Source organism: Chelon labrosus (genome assembly GCF_963514085.1).
Source record: "Chelon labrosus genome assembly, chromosome: 7".
NCBI classification, from domain to species: domain Eukaryota; kingdom Metazoa; phylum Chordata; class Actinopteri; order Mugiliformes; family Mugilidae; genus Chelon; species Chelon labrosus.
The window spans coordinates 19,866,804-19,890,746 of NC_140343.1; the positions used below are offsets into that span (position 1 = coordinate 19,866,804).

Below are 23,943 nucleotides of genomic sequence, written 5' to 3' on the forward strand. Positions count from 1 at the left end.
TTGTTAAGAGGTAAGGCCGTAGAAAAAGCTGACCATTAGGGAAGATGGCGGGGGTTTGCTGGAGACCCAACAATGACCCACTGTCCCAGATGGAGCTGGCTGACGAACCATTTCTTACCGTTATATTCCTCTGACTGGCACAGGGCTCCTTCCTCCAATTTGACATGTCACGCTCGCTGTTTATATTCCATTTTCTGCCTGATGTTCTGCATCTGAAACTATATCCAGATGTGCTTGCAAGTAGGTGTGCTTGTAGCTATGTGTGCATGCAACCATTCATGCATGTGCATCCTTTAATGTGCTTATTCTGGTAACATTGTCTCGACTTCCTGTTGTCACAATCAGCCTCTCTGTTCCCTGTAGAAAAGCTCCACCTCAGGACAGATTAACTATCAGGTCATTTGTCACTACCTGCTGAGCACAGGCCAGGGAAGGTCACAGCCCACAGGACATGTGTCTTTGTGTCTGTATGTCTGATCTGAAATGGAGACAGAGGAACATTCCAGGACCTTTGAGCGTCCTCTTTGGATGTTCTTTGACTTGAAGTGAGATGCATGATTTTTCAGCAGGTTTCGTTGTGATTGATCAGTGATCGTTCACCCCTGCAGTATCAGCTTGTTCTTAGAAATCCAGGTGGATTCATGACAGTTCAGTGTTTATATGCTTGGTTGACTGTGAATGTTGAGCCTTGTGACCAGTGGACAGTGAACTCTCATGGTGTGCTTGGCCAGTTTCCTGCTGACCTACACATATGGGGACACAGCAGATTGGTAGTGCCCCCTACTGCCATGGAAGGGCCAAAACAGGAATTCTGTAGGCACAGATGAATGGGGTGGAAGAAGGAGTGACCCCCTTAGGTCGTGAAGCAAAAGCGGGACAAGGACCTTTCGCTGCTGTAGTATGTAATTCTACCCACCCCCTTCTCTATCCCGACCCCTCTGTTCACTCATACCCACTCTGCAGTATACCTTGTTGCCCCAGGGATTCGCCAAGTCACCCAAAGGTAATGAGACTGACCAATCACCGCGCTGAATAAACGGCGAGGGTCACATCAGGTCAATCAGAGACAGACTCTTGCCACCCTTGCTCTGTAATTAATTACCCATACTTCCCTGGGGCACCGCTCCACGTGTAATCACATAGCTCAACAGGCTGGATTTAAATGGTTTGAGTGCATGATCAGGTGAAGCGCACCATTTGTTTCATATGCATATCCGTGACAGGGTCCGTCTCGTCTTCATTACAGACTAAGTTAGGGCGCCACATCTGACAGTGTTTGGGAACTAGTGTTTCAAATGGATGTGTCATGTTAGCAATAAGAACTCAAATCTATCCTGGGACCTGTGCTGTGTTACAGAGACCTCTGACTCTAAAGGAAGGCTTTATTCGATTAAATGTTTGACAGGTTCACAGGAGAGCAATCTAAGACCAGTCCAGCTGTATCTCAGTGTCATGGGAGCCTGTTCTTTGAGGGCATTGTGTTTGATTTGAGGAACCAGAGCGTACAGCCCCGAGTCTGCTCTAACTTTAAATGTTTCACTGTTTATAGATTGTGACAACATTAGATGTGTCTGGTTTTGAGCTCAGCTTTCCACTTGAACTGGTATTTGAATTTGTTAGTTGCTATGAGAATGGGGGGAAAATGCATACTGCAGAGCATCGCTTCTTTTTTTGTGTTTGGCGAGGTTGCCTTTTGTTGTTCTTGGAATCATCCTGTATGAGCTGGGAATGAAACTCATCTGTGGAGGGATTTTCAGGGAACTAACCACTGCTCTCCCTTTGAAACATGATTGACATCACGGTGCAGAGAATGGGGAGATGCCTACCCCCCAGGCTCTCTGCTGGGGTCTGGAGGTAGTTAAATATCATTCCCTCCTCCCCTTATTCCACATTATTAGCATTTTCTCCCTTGGTTTAAAATTGCTTTTTTTTCTTCTAGCTTATCCTCATTCCTAAATGTCTGTCTCTCGCTCTCCTCCCCTTATCCTTTTATCTTTCATTATTAATATGATTGGCCTCATGTTGATTTGTACAAATGTGTCTCATTATATCTTTCTAGTGTGTATCTGGAGCAGAAGGGAGTATCTGGTGCAGCAGTCAGGAGGACTGTAGCCACATACTAAAACATCTTGTAGGAGACTAGAACAGAGCGACCAGCGTGAACATGTTCGCATTGACAAAATATTTGTAAATGGATTTGGTAGAAATGCCTCAGAACGTTTGCCAAAATGCTGGATATGTTTAGTGCAATTATGAGAAATGGAGATGATTGCCCACATGTTCGCTAGATACAGCTCAAAGAAAGATGGATATTCATTGAGCTACACATGATATAAATACATTGAATGTGCCGAACTAAGTAGAACATATGGGCTGTTGGACAACACTGCATTTCCACTGTATGCCAAAAGAGTCTTGTTGAAAAGTTTCCACTGCCTGTCATGGTGTATACAAAGCCAAAAGTAAGCCGTTCCAGTCCTCCTTCCTACATTTTATCCAATAGGAAAACTTGATTTGGAAACATGTGAGACAAAACCTCACTAATTCCTGGGTTTTCCTGCTCTAGCTTTCATCTGGATTGAACTCATATGCCCCGTTTTTCTTCTTCTATTGTTTGAGCGTACTCCGAGACACATCTGCGCCTGTTCACACCACTGCTGTTTTCATGGAGATGCAAAAAAGCATAAAAGTAACCCAAAACGAGCAATGACGCCGAACCGCTAATTATGAGTGTGGGGAAGGGTCTTGGAGGAGGAGGAGGGGGAGGAGGAGACTGGTTGCTCATACGACTGCCATGTGCCCCCTTCTCCAGATCTCCTGCCCCTCAAGTCTCCATCTTCTCCACCCTACTTTTCGTTTTGCTTTTGTTGTGAGTTATTTAATATGCTGTGTGCTGTCTCTTTCATGTTTGGAGTTGGGGTGCCTCTGTGTTCTGAGCGTTGTGTGTCTGACATCACAGCAGAGATGTCTGCATGATGGTTTATGGCTTTTACATGCTGAGTATTGTGTGCTTCTGAGGGACAATAAATTGCACCACGTATGATATGATGAATGTGTGTTCTGTTTGGGTGGTCGTATTTGTGTTAAAATTTTCTTAGGCTTTCAGATAATTTTTTTGTTGTTTATTGTGGTTATTAGAAGTCAACTGTAAAGATGACACATTGGACACATACTGCACATCTGGCTGTGAGGATCAGAGGTTCAGACGTCCTCATTCGCACTGCACTAACCCCTTGTCCACATCCTGTCTAAAACATTGCAGAGGTTAAACGGCAGAATCTAATTTTTATTTTTGCAAGTTTGCATGACTGCAGTCTGTGCTTGGCTGACTCTGCCCTCACTCTACAGTTTCTTCTTTTACTTCTTTGAATATAGTACCAAACTTTTGCTAAAAGCACTTGCTGCGATGTATCACATTGTGTTACAAAACACAGCAATTTTGCGCATGACTGATTATAAAAAACATAAATTTGTAAAGCCACATTGTGTTACCAGTTAGATACACCTATCCAAATGTAATGTTATCCGATACAGAAGCTCTGCAATAAATCTCACATTTATAAAGCTTATCATATTCTCATTGTGTGCAGACTGTGTCAGAGAAGCGCTGACTCAGCTCTTTGGTAATTTTGGAGGCTGTACTGCTGGACTCTCCATTAAATTATAGCGAAAGTATAGTTGCAGTAGTGTTTCCACTCGCATTAATGTCAGTGGAGATGGACGAAATTCGTTCATTCATCTTCTGTAACTGCTTGTCCTGTGAAGGGTCGCGGGGGCGGCTGGAGCCTATCCCAGCTGTCATTGGGCTAGAGACGGGGTACACCCTGGACAGGTCGCCAGCCTATTGCAGGGCTCACACTGATAGACAGACAACCATTCACACTCACATGCACACATACGGCCAATTTAGAATCACCACTGAACCTAATGAGCATGTCTTTGGACAGTGGGAGGAAGCCGGAGTAACCGGAGATAACCCACACAGACACAGGGAGGACATGCAAACTCCATACAGAAAGGCCCAGTCGGCCCATGGATTCGAACCCGGAACCTTCTCTGTATCGATTCCAATTTGAGACGGACGAAATATTACATATTGTTTTATTGTTTTATTGTTTATTTGGATCCCCATTAGCTGCAGCAGAACTGCAGCTATTTTTATATAATTAATATAACAAAACGCATTGTTCAGTTTTGAGCTTTTGCTCATTGTGCCATTTGTATCATTTTCATTTGACTTATACTAATATGTTTAAATAATGTGTCATGAAACTGACAGCATTACACAACCTTTCTTTTTTATATTGTTACTCTTATCTAAACATCATAAACTATTTTTAATAATAACCTCTTCTTCTTAGATTCTGTTTAATTCTTCCTGACCACCGGAGACAGTGTATTCATAGATCCCTGGTTACATTCGTAACTTTCGTCTTTAATTTTGTGACTTTTGTTATTTTCACAACAGGTTTGCCATAAATACAGAAACTTTTACCTGGTACTGATGGCTAATTGGCAACAGCATAAATGCCTTCCGTTCATTTATATATAAGTATTATCAGAATAGCACACTTAAGGTGTAAAGTAGTATTTATGCAGCACTTCTCAGTCTTCTCATTGGTCCAGGTTACTTCTGTTTAACTTTTTATCTTGTTTTGTCCAACTGACCGTTCACACCTCATATTTACTTTTAGTTTAAATTAAGTCGAGGAAAAGCGGAATATGTTTCTGAGGTTGAAAGTGTAAAATGTTATTTTTTTTTATGGTGAAAATGATCAAAACCATTTATCAGTTATTAAACCAGTCAACGAATAATAGTCTGATAATCAGTAAATCACTTAATTATTTAAGATCCAATTATATACTGGATACTTTGGGTGAGTTGTAATGTAAAGTGTATGTGTATAAAGTAAATAGTATAGTAGCACTAACATTTAGGTAACATTCAGGTACAGCAAAAATGGTGAGAAGTTGTGGAACAATTTAAACAATAGAGATAAAAAGATAATATTAGGTAAGTGGTATACTTGGGGCACTTTAGCACTTAGACCATCAAGCGCATAGTGACATTATAATTCTCACAGCCTTAGTGTTGTTTGGAGAAGCGGTACCTCTTTGCCAGTGTGATGTGTTTAGCTCTTGTTTAACGGCGAGGCTCTGCGCTGCATCACAGGATAGACAAACAGACAGACAAGGCATTAGTGATGTGTTTACCATCTGTTCAGGAAGGATGAACATGATGGGAGAAGACGAGGAAGAGACATTTTCACGGTGTACGCGGAGACGTCGGGTGGCGGGCGGGGGGGTTCATCTGAGGATTTACTGCCAGACATCAACCGTTACTTATCAGAAAGGTCATTCAAACATTGTCGTAGCCTCCGCGCTACATCTTTAATGTGGAATTAAGGTCTGTCAGTGATCGTCTTATTTAGAATACCCGACTGGGTTATGGTCCCTAAAGGTGGCGGGGAGAATAATCACACTTAAATCTGCTGCCAACATCTCAACAACCCCCGCTGATTGAAACCCACCACCCAGAGAGGACTCACTTTTTCTTCTTCGCGTTAGGCACACTCATAGAGAAATTACCCACACAAGCAGTCAGAAAGTGTGAGAAACATTAACAAGCTGTTGCCCTCAGTTGTTAGAGGATGCTTTGATGTGTGAGGGGAGCACAGTTTGTGACCAAAGAAGTCTGGGAAGTGAAGGTGATCCATAAGACCCCAGGGAGGTGTAAGGTAAGGATTCAAAGTGGATTGGAATAAGGCAGAGAAAAATGGAGCTGGTTCAAGCCTGAGTTTGATCAAGGCATCCATCCATTACTCTACTTCTTGTCCAACACCATCTCATCCCCCAGTCGTATAAAACTTTCTTGCAAAAGCTCTCTCATTTGATTTGTGTTATTGTACTTGTGCGTTCTGGCAGTTGAGATATTGTCAGAGATAGCGTATAAGTTATGATAGTCTTGGAGTTATTAGCACGTCAGGAAAGTTTAGGAGTTTGTGTGATTTGGCCCAAGCAGAGATATGCCTTCTCATGTAAAGCAATGAGAAGAAGAGAGTGGGATTCAAGGGGGAATGGGTTAAGAAATCTGGGAAATGGGAAACAATAATAGCGGGAATGAGGTATTGAGTCCAAGACAAAGGAAATAAAAAGAGGTGTTCAGCTGTATTAATGGTTTAAGCTTGTCTCCATGCCCCTCCTGGTAGTGTTTTTTAGCTGAGCTGTGGGCTTACGGTCTCTGGGAATGTTTGTGCAGTAGGAACCCTGGGTGATGTTGTTTGTATTGTTCGGTTTCCGTGTGTGTGCTGAACCAGAGTCAGCAGACCAGGTCTGTGTTTTGTTTTCACTCATCGCTCTGTCTGTCTCCGCCCTGACCCCAGCTCCTATCTCTCCTTCAGCCCTGTCCTTGTTTGTGGCTTTGTGGCCGTCTTTGCCCCTTTTCGTGAAATGTGGGTCAGCGCTCTAATGAATTGCCAAAATGAGATCCTGGTAAAGCCTTTCGATACCCAAAGTGTTATAACAGATGGAATTCATGCAGGGTGATGGGTGTTAGTGTGCAGACATGTAGTCTGCGGACAGATCGCTGTATGTCTGTGCTCTCTTTCATTCCAGCCTGCATTTTTGTGAGCAGCCCTCTCCACGACACTTCAGCAAACACGAGCCTAACACATACCGCTTCTGTTGCCTATGTTTTGGCGCATGTGCTTCAGACTGGGTTTGTAAGGTGCAGTGTGCTTCCATACTACCTGTACTAGCAGTGACATGCTAATATGTATGTGTAACAGAGGACTGTTGTGTGTGTGCAGAATGACACCCTGTCTCGGGTCTTAGATAGCTCACAGAAAGAGTGTTTGTTTCATAGGACGTGTCCCTCTTGCTGTGCATTAACTGTCCAGCAAGGATGTATTCATGAGTTTAGCTTGAAACCGAAGGAAAGTTCCAAATAAAAAAAAAAAAGTTGTCTAAACTTTTATTTTGAATGTTTTCCTCCTGCCACCACTACCCCTTACTGTGGCTTCTATTTCCTAATTGTATTTTCTTTCTCCTTCATGTGTGAACCTTGGGTTTCCAGTAAAATGCGGATGGGAGAATATGCCTGTAACTGTTTATGACGCGGTCAGTAATGTCTTTAATTTAATCGTCGTGCATGCACACAATGAAATGCAGGTCTCATTTAATCCTCTGAAGGTTTTCGTTGGCACTGAGTCCTCTCAGATTAGCCCAATCTCGTTGATCAGAATTGACCTGAGTCACATCGCAAATGTAGTCATCGGATAGGATCGTGTGCCACTGCGGCGATAGCAGCTCTCAGTGGAGGTCTCTCTCCGTTCTCTTCCCATCATCCCAGACTACTCCGCTTTTTTTTCTAATTATTTGTCCTTATGGATATTTTTCTTGTTTTGTTTATGAAATGTTAGTTGAAATGTTCCAGTACGTCTCAACATCAACCAGGTGTGCGTATGAGTGCGCATTTGATGGGAAATGGAGATTGGTTGTTTTCCATTTTCCGTGTCTGTAATGAGTGTTTCTATAAATGTTTAGGGAAGAGCAGCCGCGTGTGGGCGTGTTTGTCAGTGTCTATCGTAGAGATATGCACAGGTTGGCGGGACAGTCCAGATTGGGATGTAGACCATATTTACACACAGAGAAAACACATGCAGTACACAGTCCTCCCGCTTTAAAGCAGATGTGCACATCACCTCTTTTTCATCTAGAAGAACTCTTCAGAAACACAATGAGACCTGTCTGTCAATAAAAGAGGACCTGCCTGTCCCCATATGTAACTCAAGAATATACGCTCTCTTGCCAAAACATTAGGTACACTAGTGAAAAAAAAAATGCATTCAGATATAACAGTTTTGCACTAAATGCCCCTGGCCCCATGGCTGTTGTAATGTTCAGTTTATGTTGAAATAGCATCTGTTAAACCAGCCCACTGACTACAATAGGGATGTCAAAATGATGAAACATCTGCAACACAATACAATTCAACACAGCCTCCACAAAAACACAGTTAATTCAAACCTCTCGTAGTTATTTTTAACTAATGCTGACTACCATAACCTTCATGTAGATAAGATTTAGTGCAGGACTGTTATATTAGAATGCATTTGTTTTAACTAGTGTACCTAATGAAATGGCAAGTGAGTTTTATCTCCTCAACACACACATGCACACAACCCTCCTTCTTTAAGAGATGCACCAGCTGCACCTCAGAGTAATGACTCACATCAGAGATCACCAGCCAGTGACACAGCTCTCTGTCTTCACGATGAGTCCCATGTTTTATTCAAACTTCATCACAGAAACTCACCCGTGTCAGAGCTCAGTGCAGCCCGTGATGACACAGGTCAGCTGTGCAGAATTCACAATCGGACAGCTGTGAGCCACCTAGCATGCACATAATAGTTTAAAAATATCCAACATTTCAACTGCAGCCCATTTCCTGCCTACTGATGGAGTTTTTGGAGGGAAAAGGAGACAGGATTCAGTCCGACGCGTGCAGGCTGTGGGCAAGGACTCGCCGTGGTGCAAGAGTGCCCCCTAATGTTTAAAATCCACCACCGGCCCAAGAACAAATAAAGGAGCAGCATTTCTCATTATAGAAAACTTGGTCCCTCTCTTATGCAAACAGGCTCATATATTCTTAAAAATGTGTTATCTTTTACATAAATCAAGCTCAAAAATGTGGTGGGATCACACTAAATTGCCAGCACAGATTTACAAATTTGCATCTACATGCTTTTATTTTGAAACAGTCTCCTTTCTGCTTGTCAAAAGTGTTTAACTCTCCACCTCTACCCTCTACACCCTCCCCCTCCGATGTGTTAGTCTTTCATACCCCGCGTTTCTCCCATAAGCAGCGTTAGTAGAAAAAAAAAGTGATCTCACGGGCTTAAAAGTGAAATTGAGCAACTGCAAAATATCCAAGCCAGTTGTTTTCCTGTGTATCCCAGCGGATACATTGCGGTCGTTTCATTCTGTCTAGAAACCGTCTGTTTACCTCAGGATGTTTTCTCCCTGCTGGAGCCTCCTGAGTCAATTAGCAGTGGATGTAATGTACTATCCATGGCAGTTTTAGAGGGATGCGTGTGTGTTTCTCTGTTCGTGTGTGTACTTGTGAATGCATATGATTCAGTTTCTCTCGGTGTGAGAAAAGTGCGGGAGGTTTTACATGGCCCTGGGGTTTGTGGCTGCACAGCAACTCTCATCTGGTGAATTACGCCATAATCTGTTGCAGCCTATGCAGCAACAAAATAGCCTCATTAATTCCCCTTATATTTCCAAACACTTGGAGTGCGCTGCCTTAATACAGATTTTTACGTTTAAAGCCTGCACGATTTCTATCTCGCTCTTTGTTTTCCGAGCGGTAGCATACCAGAGGAACTGCAAGTCTTGGTCTAAGTGAGATAAGCAGGCAGGGTGTCGTGTGCCAGGCAGCCAGAGTCCAGCCACAGTGACCAGCATGTGGCTGGCTGGTGGTGACAGGGCGGAGTGCGGGGACTGTGTGTTTGTTTCTGTGATTGGGTCCCATGTCTCCTCTAAATTATAGCCCTCAAGCTCTGCGCCAAACCAACCTTTGACACACAGAGCGAGAGATAAATGCAGATGAAAGACAGAGAGATGCATGTGCAAGACGGTGGATTAAAGAGGATGGAAGGTGATGTAAGGACTACTGAGAGGCGCGCATGTGATGACAGGGAAGCAGCTGCCCGTCCATGCCTCCTCCAGCGAGCTGACCTTCAGCTGTGGATTCCTGTGTGCTGAATTTCATTGATTTCTCTCGCAGCAGTCCAGGTTGCAGATCTGGCCGGGTCACCAGACCCAGCTAACACACTGTGTGGTATTTCAGGCCTCATTGAAAACAAAAGATTTACGTCTCTGTGTTCCCACAAGCATAACAGACATCACGCTGATGGAGCCAGACCAGGGGTCACCTTACCTATAAAAGCCTTTCCGTCCACTGTGCTGTCTATCACTCCATCTTTATTGTGGTCCTGAAAGCGCAATCCACTGCATCTTGGGAAAACACAAGATGACCAAATGCAAGCAAATTAAGCATTCATACTTACCAGTCTAGCAGTTTACGACAACCTGTCCCATTAGTTCCCCCCCCCCCCCCCGCTCCTCTGGTCCTGTGGTGTGTTTTTGTTCTACCTTTCTACCTTTAATCCTCAACAATTGATGTTTTCTCTGAGCAGAGACATGAGGCATGAGATGACTCACTGATGAGCATATAACAACAATTTATAATTCATTGGGTACTTATAGATTAGCTGAAGAAAATCCTGATTAGTTTTCTCTCTGCAAATACTGCATTCAAGTGGTGCTCTGTGTACGATAATTCTGGAGAAGAGAGTGTACTACTACACAAACTCTCCCCCGTGCAGCTATTTTCCGTCAAAAATATCTGCAAACGTGATCTGATCTGATCGCATGCTGCATGCGGTGCAAATAGTTGTAAATGGTCCAAATAACAGCAGGTCATTTTCCAGTCAGTTACCTCGCAGAGAAGTTGGAGGTGTAGAGCCTGTTGCATGCTGGTCTCTTATTCTGTTGCTGTGCATAACAGAAATCCCTGAACTACATTTGACTGAAAGATTTATGTCAATTTTGTGACTGCTTCGCAATAAAAAAACACTTGTGTTGACAGTGGAATTTAGTTTAATGTTAAGAAGCGGTAAAAAAAAAAAAAAGCCTGTCGAGAAAGCCTGTCGGATAACCGCTCTCGCACACTTCCAATCTCTAACCTCCTGTAGCATAATGTTATCACAATAGTATAACCCAATCAGATTGTAATTCTGTTATTTGAACTGAAACAGCAGACAAATTCTGTAAATTTCTTGCAATGCACACATGCAAAAGCCCTGATACGCACTGATAGTTCATCTATTTTTATTAAAAGCTTGATGGAAACATAAGGGAGGCAAAGGAATAACATTCAAAGTAGTTTTGCACAAAGTTGAGCTCTTTGATTGGGGGCTTTCCGGTGTTCAGAAAAAGGTGCACTTGCGCTTCTTTGTGTTTAGAGTCACATTTCCGCTGTCCTTGTTAAAGACCTGATACATTGTCCACACCTTTCACACAAGACAGAGTAATGACCGTAAAAAAGACATCCAGAGATAAACTTTATTTTTCCATTCCTGCTTAAGGCGAATTTCCGCCTTTTAATAAACAGATTTTTTCCGGTGAGCCCGTTCTCCTATTTGTCATTGTCATCACCGCAGGTTACAGTGTGTCCCTGCAGAGATACTGTACATGTGCGATTGTGCTGGCAGGCTGAGATAAGAGGCGCGCTCATAAACCTAACGTCTGTCTAAGCTTTTGTGAGTTTTGTCTGAGTTTTTTGTGTTGTTTACTTGTTCAAAATCCTGCCAGTCTTTCTGAGGGTGAAAACATACTTGTTTGTCTTCCAGCTGTTCTACTACAAATCAATAGTAAGCTTGCAGTACATAATTTTGAGTCAGACTTTAGTTGCTGTTTTCTAGATGAAAGATTTATGTATTTTGCTTTTAGAAGTTTGCTTGTATCCCTTCCAGCTTTGCATGTTGTTATTTGTGAATGCAAATTGGATGTGATTATATATTCGCAAATGAAGTACATGTGTGCATCTCTAAAAGAATGCCAATGACTTATTTTTGCGGTTTCTATGGTAATGATGAACTGTCTGACATCCCTTTTAGGTGACTCCTGGCTAGAGAGTCTTTGGTCAAGTAGAACAACTGACCTATAGCCAACTTTATTCCCGCTCCCACAAGGACCCACACCTCCAATAACCGCCCCTCCCCCTGCCCTCGGGCCCAGAAAAGGTTCATTGTGCAGGCAGGGAGCAATGCAAGTGAGGCCTGGTTCTGGTTAGCGTGCTGCACTGCATCTGAAACACTCACCTTCCTCCAGGGGTTGCATCTGGAGCTGGTTTCCTGTTCAGGCTGTGCTGGGCAGGGGCGGAGTTTGGCCCGGCTCTGTGATTGGGCGACATTGAGCCTTTGCGAACCCCAGGATTGTAGGAATTGCCAGCAATCTGTCAATCACTGGCAGACAGATTCAAACCAGAACATAATGCAAGAGAGAGATTATGGTTGGTGCAGATTTCTGAGTAAGAAGCCAATGGTTCTTCAGTCTCTAACAATAACACCCAGGCAAATTAAGCGTCGGCCAATCTGCAGAGCCTGTTCAGAGAACAAAGAAGGGTACTATATTTTTATCCAGTGTGAGTTTTTCATTTGGAAATATTGTGTCGTGATAAAAAAAACTCTCAAGTTATTTAAAGTAATGGCTTTGTCTGAATAATTGCGAGCCCTAAAATTAGCATTGTTTTGATAGAGTAATGCCATTGTTATTCTGTAATTGTGTGTAATGGTCACATTAGAGCATGGCAGCAAGGCTGGATTCAGTAATTGTCTGTAATAATAATAAGGTTAGCTTCCTGTTATTATGGCAGTAAGGCTGAAGTTCAGGCCATGAGCTACCTCAGTCTGTTTTTAGAATAGGCATCCCCATGACTGTAGCAGTCTTTCTGTCACTACGAGTATTTCTTGCAGGGTTTCTTTAGGAAATGATAGACAAATAAACGAGGAAAGTAATTTTTTTAATAAGTAAAACTTGTATAAACATAAGATGTACTTGTTTGGTCCCTTTCAGTGCATTAGACTCTTGATGCATTAACCTATTTTAGTGTTAGACTTACTGAAACAGTTTCCTAATCTTATCCTGTTTTGTGTATTTATTCTGAACATTAAGCTGCATCAGAGCTCACATGAATTGGAAAAAAATCAAATACATTCCTGAAACACTCTGATTGCTGTAAAGTGCTATGGGAAGCACGCTGTATTCCGCTCCGTACAGTTCACAGAGGTGTACAGTACACCACCGCCTTTCCAGTGAGCCTGGGTGCCAGCGCCGTGACTCGGGCATTGTTGGGTTTAGCTTCAGTGCTGGAAAGAGCTTTAGTCAGTCTTCCCACTTGGCTTCACCCTGCTCAGTCTCCATTCTGTACCGAAGACTTCCATTTCCTGCTGTGGCGCCATGGCATGCAGCTGACAGTAGCTTTTATAGATCTCTTGAAGGGACACAGTTACAGTGCATGCTTCCTTGCTTCCTGAAACCATATGCACACACCACATAGTACACAGTTTATACACACAGTTAGGGAAAGCAAACTATGGTGCATTTGGATATTATATGCAAAGGATATTATATGCATATGTCTGACTCTATACAACTGTTCTCAGAGAAGGAATATGGAGCTGGAAAGATACTAGAGGAAATTACTGCAATGTTTGGGCACAGTATAGTAGGCATTAAAAAGTCACAACAAATTGGATGGATTAAAAAAATGTGACTTAAATTTCAGTTCTGGTTCACCTTCATGCACCACTCTCAACCTGATTAGCCTGTAGCAGTTTGCTAATCGAAAACCATCCGTCTCTGTCAATGGTTTTCCCAAGGGTTTTTTAGATAAATCTAGGCGGTTAAGCCTGATCCACACATACACAGTCATTCTCTTGTTGCCCATCGCTTGATGCTGACAGCTGGTCGACGGTGAACATTCTGGACTGAGGTTGCCTAGGTACCCCTTGGAAATGTTTAAACAAGCAGAACATAAGCCGACATTTTGGTTGCCAAGAGCTAGCTTTTCTTGGAGTCACCACTCTCTACTTGAAAATAAAATATTGTGAACCACACCGCTGCTCTGTCAGGTTTCTCTGGCTCCCCAAGCACCTATCTGCATGGTGAATTTCATGAAACCAGAGTCATGGATGTTTTTTCCTTGTAGTTAACATTTGGCGATCTTTGCATTTTGCATCATATGTCAAGTTCAGTCAACCATACCATCAAGAAAAAGTGTCAGTCTAGTAAACCAAAACATACTCAAGCTCACACTGTGTCCATAACATGTGATCAGCCTGTCTTGAGTGGACATTGCTTAATTTGAACAGGCCACATCAGCAAGATTCATCTCACATTGTAGCTTTAATACTTAAAGTGAAATTTTAACCAGTCGCCGATAAATATTCAACATCTCAGTGGTTGATTACAAATGACAACATGACAGCTTCGCTTGTCAAGCAGAAGTTTCGACCCCAAGAGCAAACTCTGAAAAACACTGGATGTCTGTTCCTTGAGAACATGTAATGTTGAAGTACACAGAGGCCCAGGAGGTAACAGAAGTTCAGGGTTTGACTGAAGCAATTTATGGCAAATGATGGGGGCCCAGAGTCCCTCCAGATCTCTTCTTTCAGCATCTCCTCTCTCCATTGTCCCATGCTGAGAGCTTCTGATATTTCTGAAGCTAGCTCTGGTCAAAGTGAAAATGTGACTTGCTGACAGTGGCACGCCTCTCTGACAGCCTGGACGATCAAATGAATGTCCTCCTGGACATGTGCAGACAGAAGCGTAAGTAATCAGTAGTTATTCTAAAGCGAGGGATGAAAGAGAAAGTGCTCCACAGTTTGCCTTTCAACAAGAAACACTTAATGTTCTTTGCCTTTCTCTCCTCACTGCTGTCCACAAGCAAAATGAGCTAGGGAAAGATCGCAAACATTGTTTGGCAGTTCAAATGAGTGCAACTTGCAGAGGTATTTGATTTCACAATGGTTAAGAAGAAAAATGTGTGGCGAGATTGTGCTTGAATGGTCCCTAGGGCCGGGTGGTTGGCTGGGGTCTGAGGCAGGAAGGGGGCCTTGTTGGACTGGACAGACCAGAGTGTGTTCCTGCAGATGTCGCCTTCAAGATTGTCTGTTCTTGACACTTTCCATTGACATTAAGTATATTTATTATACGGGACATTGGACATTATCGGAACTGCTGAAATCAATCTGAGATCTACTCTCCAAAGTAATTCCTCAAAAATGAGTACACTATAGGCCCTACTTGTAGAGGGACAGTAAGTTAGTCCTGTGGCTTTGGCTCACCATCTCAAGCCTGTATTGTGTCTCTTCTGGGTTAGCCACAGGATCCCCCCAGTAGGCCCACCACAATGTCCAAAGCCCCTCATTCTTAGAGTCTGTCTGTCTTGGTGAGAGGAACACAAAGCTCTTCACAAAGGAATCCCTGGTGAAAATGAAATCCACAGGGGCATTGGTAACTCCATCTGATAAAAACATACTTTCCTCTGTCAACAATCATTCCCTTCATGCTATCATCTGAAGCTTAATTCCTCTTGTAATATCACAGTGTCTTTCTCAGCTCCTTCCTTCACGTCCATTTTTCACTTCTCCCTCCACTCTGTGGCCCTGTTGCCTCTTATTTTACCCGTCTCAGCCCAATATTTCATTTGAATTTCATGCTGTTCGTAGGACAGATTGGCTCCACACCCTCGTTTTATTGGTCTGTGAGCTCACCCTTGTTGTGAGAGTGGCCAGTGTTCTGTAAATCGTCCTGTGATCTGCAGCATGTTGGGCTGGACCACCATCCAACTGTTGTGAGGGGCTATTCAGACCTGCTCAGACAGGCTCACAAAAACAGGTCACTGCACCTAAACATTGCCCCAAATGTTGGCTCTGTGTGTATGTGTGTGTTTGTTATAGAGACAGAGAAAAAAACTGTTCAGTACCCGTACAAATCTAACAAAAGGAAGAAACCAAATTAAGCGTTACCTCAAGTACTCACAGAGCTGTAAAATTAGCGAATGGAACGATGAGCTCATTCACACAGTGCACATGATTTAAACACTTACAGTATTTTCAGGCTTGCAGTAACGGAAACGCCACTCTTTAAGATTTTATAGTGATGGCTATTATATTAACTGATGTCAATACTATGCAACCTTATGCAATATACTCTTTCTCTCTCTTTTCTTTTGCCATTACATTGCACTGAGAAGTGGAAAAGAGGGTGCATGTGATGAACAAAAGGGTGATTTGTGTAAAAAGTGACTCACAGTGCTTATACCTGCAAGATGTCAGACAGACAGAGCCATAGATGTAAAGGCTGGTAGTTTTTGGTAGCCTGTCTAGACTGTCAACTTATAATGTATGTACAGTATATATACACAACGATCAGCCACAGCATTAAAATCACTGACAGGAGAAGTAAATAACATTGACCATCTTGTGACAATTCATTGTTACTTAGATATGTACCACCCACCTAGTCCAGACAAGGCACCTCCACCCATACTATATGCAATGACAATATCGTTGAATCTAATCTAATCTAATTAGCCATTAGCCAACATTCAAATAAAAAAAAAATCACAAAACAACAATGAAAAGCATAGAGTAAGGGTTCAAAATCCATTCGTTAACGTGCTAACAAATTAGCTGTTTAGTGGCAATGTTCCTTGGCGACCACCCTTGGTCATGTGATACTTGCTACTTCTTCTTCTTCTTACAACTTGTCCTCAACAGAAAACCAGCAGTAAGGGTCAAACGTTTATCACGATTGAAACAATGGGTGATTAGGTAGCTATGGGCTCTCCTGCAGACTCATCACTGTGGTCTACAAGTAAATGGCAGCTTGTTGCAGATAGCAGAGTTTTGCCTTGTAACATAGTTTGAAAGGGTAATAGGGGCTGTTAAATTAATCTCATAGTTTGGTGCCTAAACCTAATGAAACAGCAACTGAAAATAAAAGGAAAAAAATCCAAAAAGGGAATAATCAGTAATGGTCCCACACGAACCCCAACCAAATATGTAAACAGCCATGCATGTTGTTCAGGTAGTCATGTGCAAGTAACCAATTCTATAGTTTATGTATGGAGATGTATTTTGTGTGTCTCAAATTAGCTGTTTTAAGCTGTAAACAGCTATTGGCTTCGTAGCTGCAAGTTAAATGAGGTTGATTAGCTTGTATAATGGAAATTTACTGCTGAAGGAAGCTGAAGGCTTAAGTTTCCACAACACTTGGGATAAAGACTGTAAATGATGGAAAACTGTCACTCCAGTTATAGCCAACGGTAAAAAATAAAATTCCTTCCAGCAGTTAATAAACTTCATTAATTAACTCATTTTGTCTCGTTTGTTTCATTCTCTCTAAATGGACTTCTCGGCTAGTGACTTCTCATCACTGTGTGGTCACCATTCCACATACCCCCCCTTTAAAACCATTACCTATTAAACACACATACACGTGTCTATGCATACTGTATAATGTATTTTGTTTTTCATCTATGCTAAACTAAAAGGCTTCTTCTAGTAGCTTCACGTTTAGCTTAAAGACATGAAAGTGGTATTGATCTTTACTTCTGACTGAGGCAAGCAAGCATGTCCAACCATTGCTTTAATCAAAATCAGTCCCCTGGTCATTTCTTTGCTCTGATCAGCAAAAATAACAAAACTCCAATTGACTGTACAAGATTAAACAAAAAAAATAACTAGCCACGTGTTTTTCATGTATTTGTGTGTCACAGGCTCTTGGAGATTCAGATTTCCCTGCTGTGCTGAGGCAGCTGCTGCCCTTGATGAAGCCTCGGGAAAGCAAGGACAGTTCAGCCTCAGGGTCGAGGCTCAGGGAGGACGAGTGCGGGCCTGAAGAGCTGATCCTCCTTCTGGTCTATCTGTACTCCCTGTCTGATGAGGCACAGCCTGCAGACCGGGATACGGAGGAGGAGGAGCTGGAGAAGCTGGAGAGGGAGCTGATAGGAGCGCTCACTCTGGTCATCACCCAAGAGAAAGAACTCAGCCCCTTGCTCCAGAAACTTACAGGTGAGGGAGAGTTGCTTGCCATACTTGCAGTCATAAAGTGAGAGCGGCTAATTGTTTGCTTCCCCTCTCTTTGCCTCCAGTGCTGTTAATGGGGAGGATTCTTATCAGTCTTCACACCTCATCCTTCTCCTACACTCATCCACTTTGGTGCACACACACACACACCTACACACACTTTCTTGTCAGTTTTCCAAGTTGCACAAATAGTCATATGTGGAAAAAGTCTGGACGTTTTGCATGTCGATTGGTGTGAGAGAGAAATCACCCTTCATTTCAGCCCCTACAGACGCTCAGTGGTGACACTAAGAATTACAGATTACTGGGGAGCTAAAGAAAACCTTTTTATTTACCCTTATTATATATCTAATTGGCATCAGTGAGTGCACGTGTATGTGCTGGTTTATTTGGTTCCTCTACCCAACAGTAGCCATTTTGCTGGTTCAGCTGAGCTGGTAAATGTGTGGTAGAGCGGATCAAGGCCGGCTCTTAAGATGAATTAACGGTCTACCTCCACACCACAGCCAGCCGTACCTCCCTGAGTAATAGCATCTTTAACCTTGAGCCTCTACACATATGGTCTCCTCCCCTGCCACATAGTTCATAATTAGTCCTACTTTTAGTTTGGGCTCAATCTGTACCTTAGCACACACCCTGAAATAATAAACTGCTGTTAGGGTTTTCATCTCATATCACACATACGGTCCTATAGTATATATAGGTTTGGACAATCTATCTAAAGCACTAATAAAGATTGCTGATCCTTCTTGCGTATTTTTACACTCTCTCACTCTTTTTCTTCTCATGCTCCGTCTCTCTCTCTTCCTGTTCCACTTGGCTAAGTGCAGCTTGGAATCGAGGGGCCTCTTGGCAGGCGCAGGCTGAGAGATGTGGCTCATGTTAAAAACCTGACTCTCTGTTATAAACACTTCATTGGAAATTAGCCTGTCGTGGTGTGCCAGGTGTGTTTTAGACAGAATAAACAATGTGTGTGTGTGCACACGTTGCACATGTCTTGCCTTTTCAGAGGTATTTGGGCACTGCGTGCGCACATCTTTTCAATTCCAGCCTGTGCACGCGCACGCACGAGCGTCTGAGAGAGAGGTTTTATGGCAGCCAGCGAAGTGCTTGGCTGGGGTAACATGAGGCGGGAGGTCGTCTCTCTCAGCATCCAGAGCAAAACATTGATTGTGACATTCTCCCCAATTAAAGGACTCAAATGGAAACCAGACGTTGAATGAAACCTGGTCACCATGAGAACAATGTTTTTACAAATTCTTCCATTTTGTTCCCCTTGGCTACAGTAAGCAGTCCAAGCGTAGCCAACACACTGCAGATACACAGATACGCACAGTGCATGCACAAACAGGGCGCAGAAGGACAAGAACAATAAACACAGACGAGAATACTAGGGGGAAAAATAGGGTAGAAATAAGGACAAGTGTGTTTAGGACAGTCAACAGGACAGCTTACACACCCCGACCCTGCTAACTACCTCCTTCTGGGAACTTAATTAAAGAGCATCTTCAGGAAGTGGTGTTTCTCAGGCTACCCTACACTGAATACACTGAACACTTGGTTTCTGTTACTTGTTTCCTGTCGTCCCTGGCGGACCTAAGCTTCTTTTAGTGCATCATCAAACTTCAGTGAACTTTTAAATATAGTTCAGACAGCTGCTGCATGTCTCAAAGGTTCCAGTAACATCCTTAACCAAACAATACACGACTGCATATACTATAAGGTGGATGTTTGTCTTTATTCATAGAGGGATACAAGCTCATAGGCGTGAGGTGAGATGATCATCTCAGTTATGACTCGGGTGAATTTTGACCGTCAAACTGTCGGGACCGCTATCAAGCTTTCATGATGGCACTGATCTCTGAGGGAACAGAGAGGTTGACAGAGTCCAAGATGGAGGAAAGCAGGCATAGTGGCATATTAGCTAGGACAACTGCACGTTTCACTTGTATTGAAATAACAAGAGCTTGCTGATGAAACACAGACCTACAGGCTTGGACTGGGACAACCTGTACAACCAAGATGAGGTGGAGATGAGGAAAAGGAGGGCTGCGTGACTGCGTGACTGCGTGACTGCATGACTGCATGACTGCATGAGTGCGTGACTGCGTGACTGCGATAGATGGGCACTCGGAGTGATTGACTCAAACAGATCATTGGACAAGAGTTGTGACGGTGAAATTGAGAATGAAATGATTTCGACACTGTGGGAAAGTGGAAGTGATGAAGAGAATGGAGCAGCAGAAATGGACCAAATTGACTTTAGAGGAACAGAGTCAGAACTGATATTCCTTCAGTTATCTAGCTTCCTCTGTTGGAGAATGAATTCACCCACAAAGTGAAAATGGTTTGCATAGGAATATATTGTAATCTCCTTAGTACGTTAATCTATCTAGTAAACTATAACCAACCTTGTGAACTTGCCATTGCAGCTTTTTATTGAGCGTAATTATTTATAGAATAGCACAATAAGACACTCTGATGCATTTCACTATAACACTTTTTGGTGTTTCCAGTCCATCAGGACATAAGTGCGTACCTTTGTATTCTTACCAGCTTTAACTATGTTTTCTATGGACATGTTTTTTGACTTCTGCACCTTATCTGGGACGCAGAGACCCAAGTGAGGCCCCCAAATCTGATGTTTGCATTGGATCCCAAAATGGGTCATGAACATACATAAGACTAAATTATATCCTGAAACACCTGGGCACAGCACTTTTAAGCACAATTACTCAAACTGGAGTAAATAGTGTAATAGTTGAGGGCTATTTTCAGTAGCAGATTTGGTTCATTACTGATTATTTGCAGCAGCAGTGTAGATGGCACTGATGCAAAATAAAGTGCCTGATTTTGTGGTAGTCAGGGAGCATGTTAACCAGTGCAGCAGTTACTAATAGTTTTAGGAAAAGGATGGATGGGAATCGATATGTAATGGCTGGAGAATCATCAGCCACTAAATAATGTTCTTCACCACAGTGCTTCATCTTCACATCTAAGGGGAGGACAACAAAGCAGCCAAAACAGGCCCTTCAGAGTTCATTAATGAAGTGTTTCTAAGTCTGTATTTGTGAATACGGCGCAGCATGTCTGTGTTGTATTGTCACAAGGCTTTGATTAAAGGGTATAACAGTATTTATCCAAGAAAATGGTTCTGCTTATTGCAGACTGGGAAATGAGCTCTTAAACCCAACGCTCCACAGCCAACACTGCATGTGGAAATAGTCGGATTGGTCGTGGGCAACCCTCCAGGAACTGAACAAACAACGGGATTGGATGACGAACCGAGGCCCTCTTGAAACCTCGAGTCTGATTGGCTGTTGCCAGACAGTCTGCAGCGTACATGGCTGCGGTGTGACTGATGTGTGCAGGTTGTAAATAGCTCGGAGCAGTTACTGTTAATCCCTCGTTCAGTTGTGGCAAAAGCTACATTTATGCTAGTGAGGGAGGAGTGTTCCTCAGACTGCTTTATGGATTTGTTTCCTGTCAGCCCTGGTAGATCTTGGTTTTCTTTGGTACTGAATCAAACGTCTACTTTCTAAGTTTTTCTTCTTTTCTCTCAGCATTGGGGTACAGCAGAACAAGAAGGAAGCAGGCCAAGCCAAATGTTCACCCCGTGACATCTAGCTAACTCAAGATGATGGATCATCGTTTGTCTGTACTTATGTCAGTGTGTGGGTGTACAGCTCCAATAGTGAGAACGTGAAGTCCCAGTCTGTGATGCTGGTGATTTACTTACTGCAGTGACAGAAGAAGGGAAGAAGGTCACAGAATTACTTACAGAGCAAAATGTGAGTTTTAACTGCAGTTCCAGCGGTTTCATGTCTCTTTCTCTTACTCAGTCACACACTGCATTTGTTATTCATCCTGTCAGTGGGGTGTGCATCGGGCAAGGAAGAGGGGAGCAGTGGGAGAGTCGGACCTCCCCAATGCTGTTTGGGTTGGCACGGCAACATGGGCCAGTCAAGGGACATGAAAGGGATCGCACATAACTCTAGCCACCAACTCTCTGTCTGCCTACTTTTAAAACTTTTTTTCTCTTTGCTTTTATATATCCATTTTCTCTCTTTTTTATCCACTTCTATTACTCTTTCCTCTCTTCTCTTAGCTTGGCCGTAAAGCACCAAGCTGGTTGCAGGGGGAAGTAGAGCATAAGTCGGTCTAATGGTTGCGCCTGATTAAATATATTTCCCCTGTTCCACTGTGTTTATGAAATTAGTCCCAATTATTTTTAATTGCTGGTCTTTCCTTACTTCCTCCTCTGTTACACAAACACACACCAACATGCATCCATATATAAAGTGAAAACCATAGACCCCAGGGTGACCAAAGTGGCCAGTGGCAATGTTCCCTCCAGTTCATTTCATCAGATAAGCTGATGACATTAATGAACAGAGTCCCATCAGCTCCCTCACTGTGGGCCTGGTTAACAGGCAGGGCCACACACAGTTGGGATCAGCCCCCCAAGTCTCACACCCCACCAAGTCTGCAGCCTGTGGTTGTTCCTCAGCCTTCTCCTGTCACATTGTACCCCTTTTCCTTGTAGCATCCCCCCTCCTTGTTTTTTTCTAATTTGGACCCGAGGGACAATGTGACGGCTTTTGTGGCAGGCTGAAACATAGCAACAGATTCAAAAACTGTCCTTTAACAAAAGCGAGACTGTGCTGAGGTCAATTAAACAGAGACATATTGGAAAAATAGTCTAGTGCTGCTGCTGCTGCTGCTGCTGCTTAACATGCAGTGTTTTTTGTACTGAGATGAAACTAAAAACACTTTTAGGAAGGAAAATAAATGAAAACATTTGATGCGTTTTTGAAGACAGTTATTTTCTATGGGTAGTCTAATCTTAATGCTTCCTTTCCCGAATCTGTGTACTTTTAATGTACTCTGTATTACAATTGTTTACATGCAGATATATCATGTCCCTCTTCTAATCAGAAACGCAGTAATGTTTTGATTCTTTGGATTCCACCAACATCAGGGATGCTATTTGTTTGGAGGTTTCAGCCTGATGCGATGGATTGATATGTGGATCCATGTATAATGCAGCATAGTTTTTTTTAGGTTGTTTGGAGCGGAGGCTCTGTTATACTTGATCTAAGGTCCAGACAAGAAAGGCCGGCTGTGACGTTGCCTCACGTCCCTTGTGTCTGCACCAAAAGGTTGTTCTTGAACACACAGCAGACTACGGGCAGTGGCGAACTAGCACATATGTTCAACACATGCATGAAAGGAAAAACTATATAAGTCTGTATTTGTCATTTAAAAGAGTAAACCAACCTATCCTGAATCATACTGATCAGTTTGTCTGCAGTCTACTCCAGTTTATTCCACATGATCATGTCATTGTGAAAATATTTATCTACGTCAATATTACGATTAGTAGAAGAGGTCAAAGAGAGGAGCTTTCTGTGTGTGCCCTCTTGACTTCATCGTTGTCTTTCTTGCATCAGATCTGTTTTTCTTCTCGTGCACTGTTCTCAGACTGTCAGCTTGGAGTGGCATAGCCTTTAAAGCTTGAGTCAAAATGAAACAAAAAAACTGACTCAAAGTCTTGTGAGTCTTTGACTTATGAGTGAAGAGGTATGAGTGCTTCCAGTCAATGGGAGCGATAGACTTTCATCATACTTTTAAAGACCTCTGTGCTGACACTGTTCAATGAAGTGTATACAGTTACTGTAAATGATACCTGTAGTGTTGTCAGTATTGTCAGCTCGTTCAGTCAGCAGTAGCTGATGGTTTGTCGGGTGGATTTCACAGTACTGGCCCCGTGTGTAGTTTACACCTCTGTTTGCTTTATGGAGTGTGTTAGCGTTCAGCAGAGAATTCCTCAGCTCCTTATTTATGACAGGAAATGCACATCATAAAAGGCTCGTAAGCACTTACATGTCCACCGGGAATTGGGCTTGTAGAATGAAAAAGGACACTATGACCATCCCACACAGAGCTGCGGATACATGCACACGCTCTCGCTTAACAAAGCAAAGGCAGAAATACATACCAGACACACATACAGGCCAGCTCCAGAGGGACTCTAACTGAGACAGCGGCCCCTGGCCCCTGCACACGCGTCAGTGCAGGCGGGGGTCAGCCGGTGACCCCCGGATGGAGGGCCAGCGGAGGAGTCTAGCCAACACGCTACCCGCCCGTCTTTCTTGTCCTCAGCACGGATGCTCGTCAGCTCCTCTGGGGAAAAACACCTCTCTCTATCTGCATATATATGATTTTGCTTTGCAGTGTGCTATAGAATTTAAAGGACGATTCTGAGGGTGTTTAT

General features: G+C 43.0%; 1 protein-coding gene across 2 annotated transcripts in view; it reads left to right on the plus strand.

Moving 5' to 3' along the window:
• Positions 1 to 23,943, plus strand: part of scfd2 (sec1 family domain containing 2) — a 91,153-nt gene that overhangs the window by 25,132 nt on the left and 42,078 nt on the right. The window contains exons 5-6 of one of the 2 annotated variants that reach the window (XM_084548643.1): positions 17,357 to 17,651; positions 17,732 to 18,146. In XM_084548643.1, the coding sequence (XP_084404769.1) occupies positions 17,357 to 17,651; positions 17,732 to 17,904 (468 nt within the window). In that variant the 3' untranslated portion in view covers positions 17,905 to 18,146. Of the gene's footprint in view, positions 1 to 17,356; positions 17,652 to 17,731; positions 18,147 to 23,943 lie in introns of those variants that run through there. The other variant, XM_084548642.1, reaches the window with a different exon arrangement.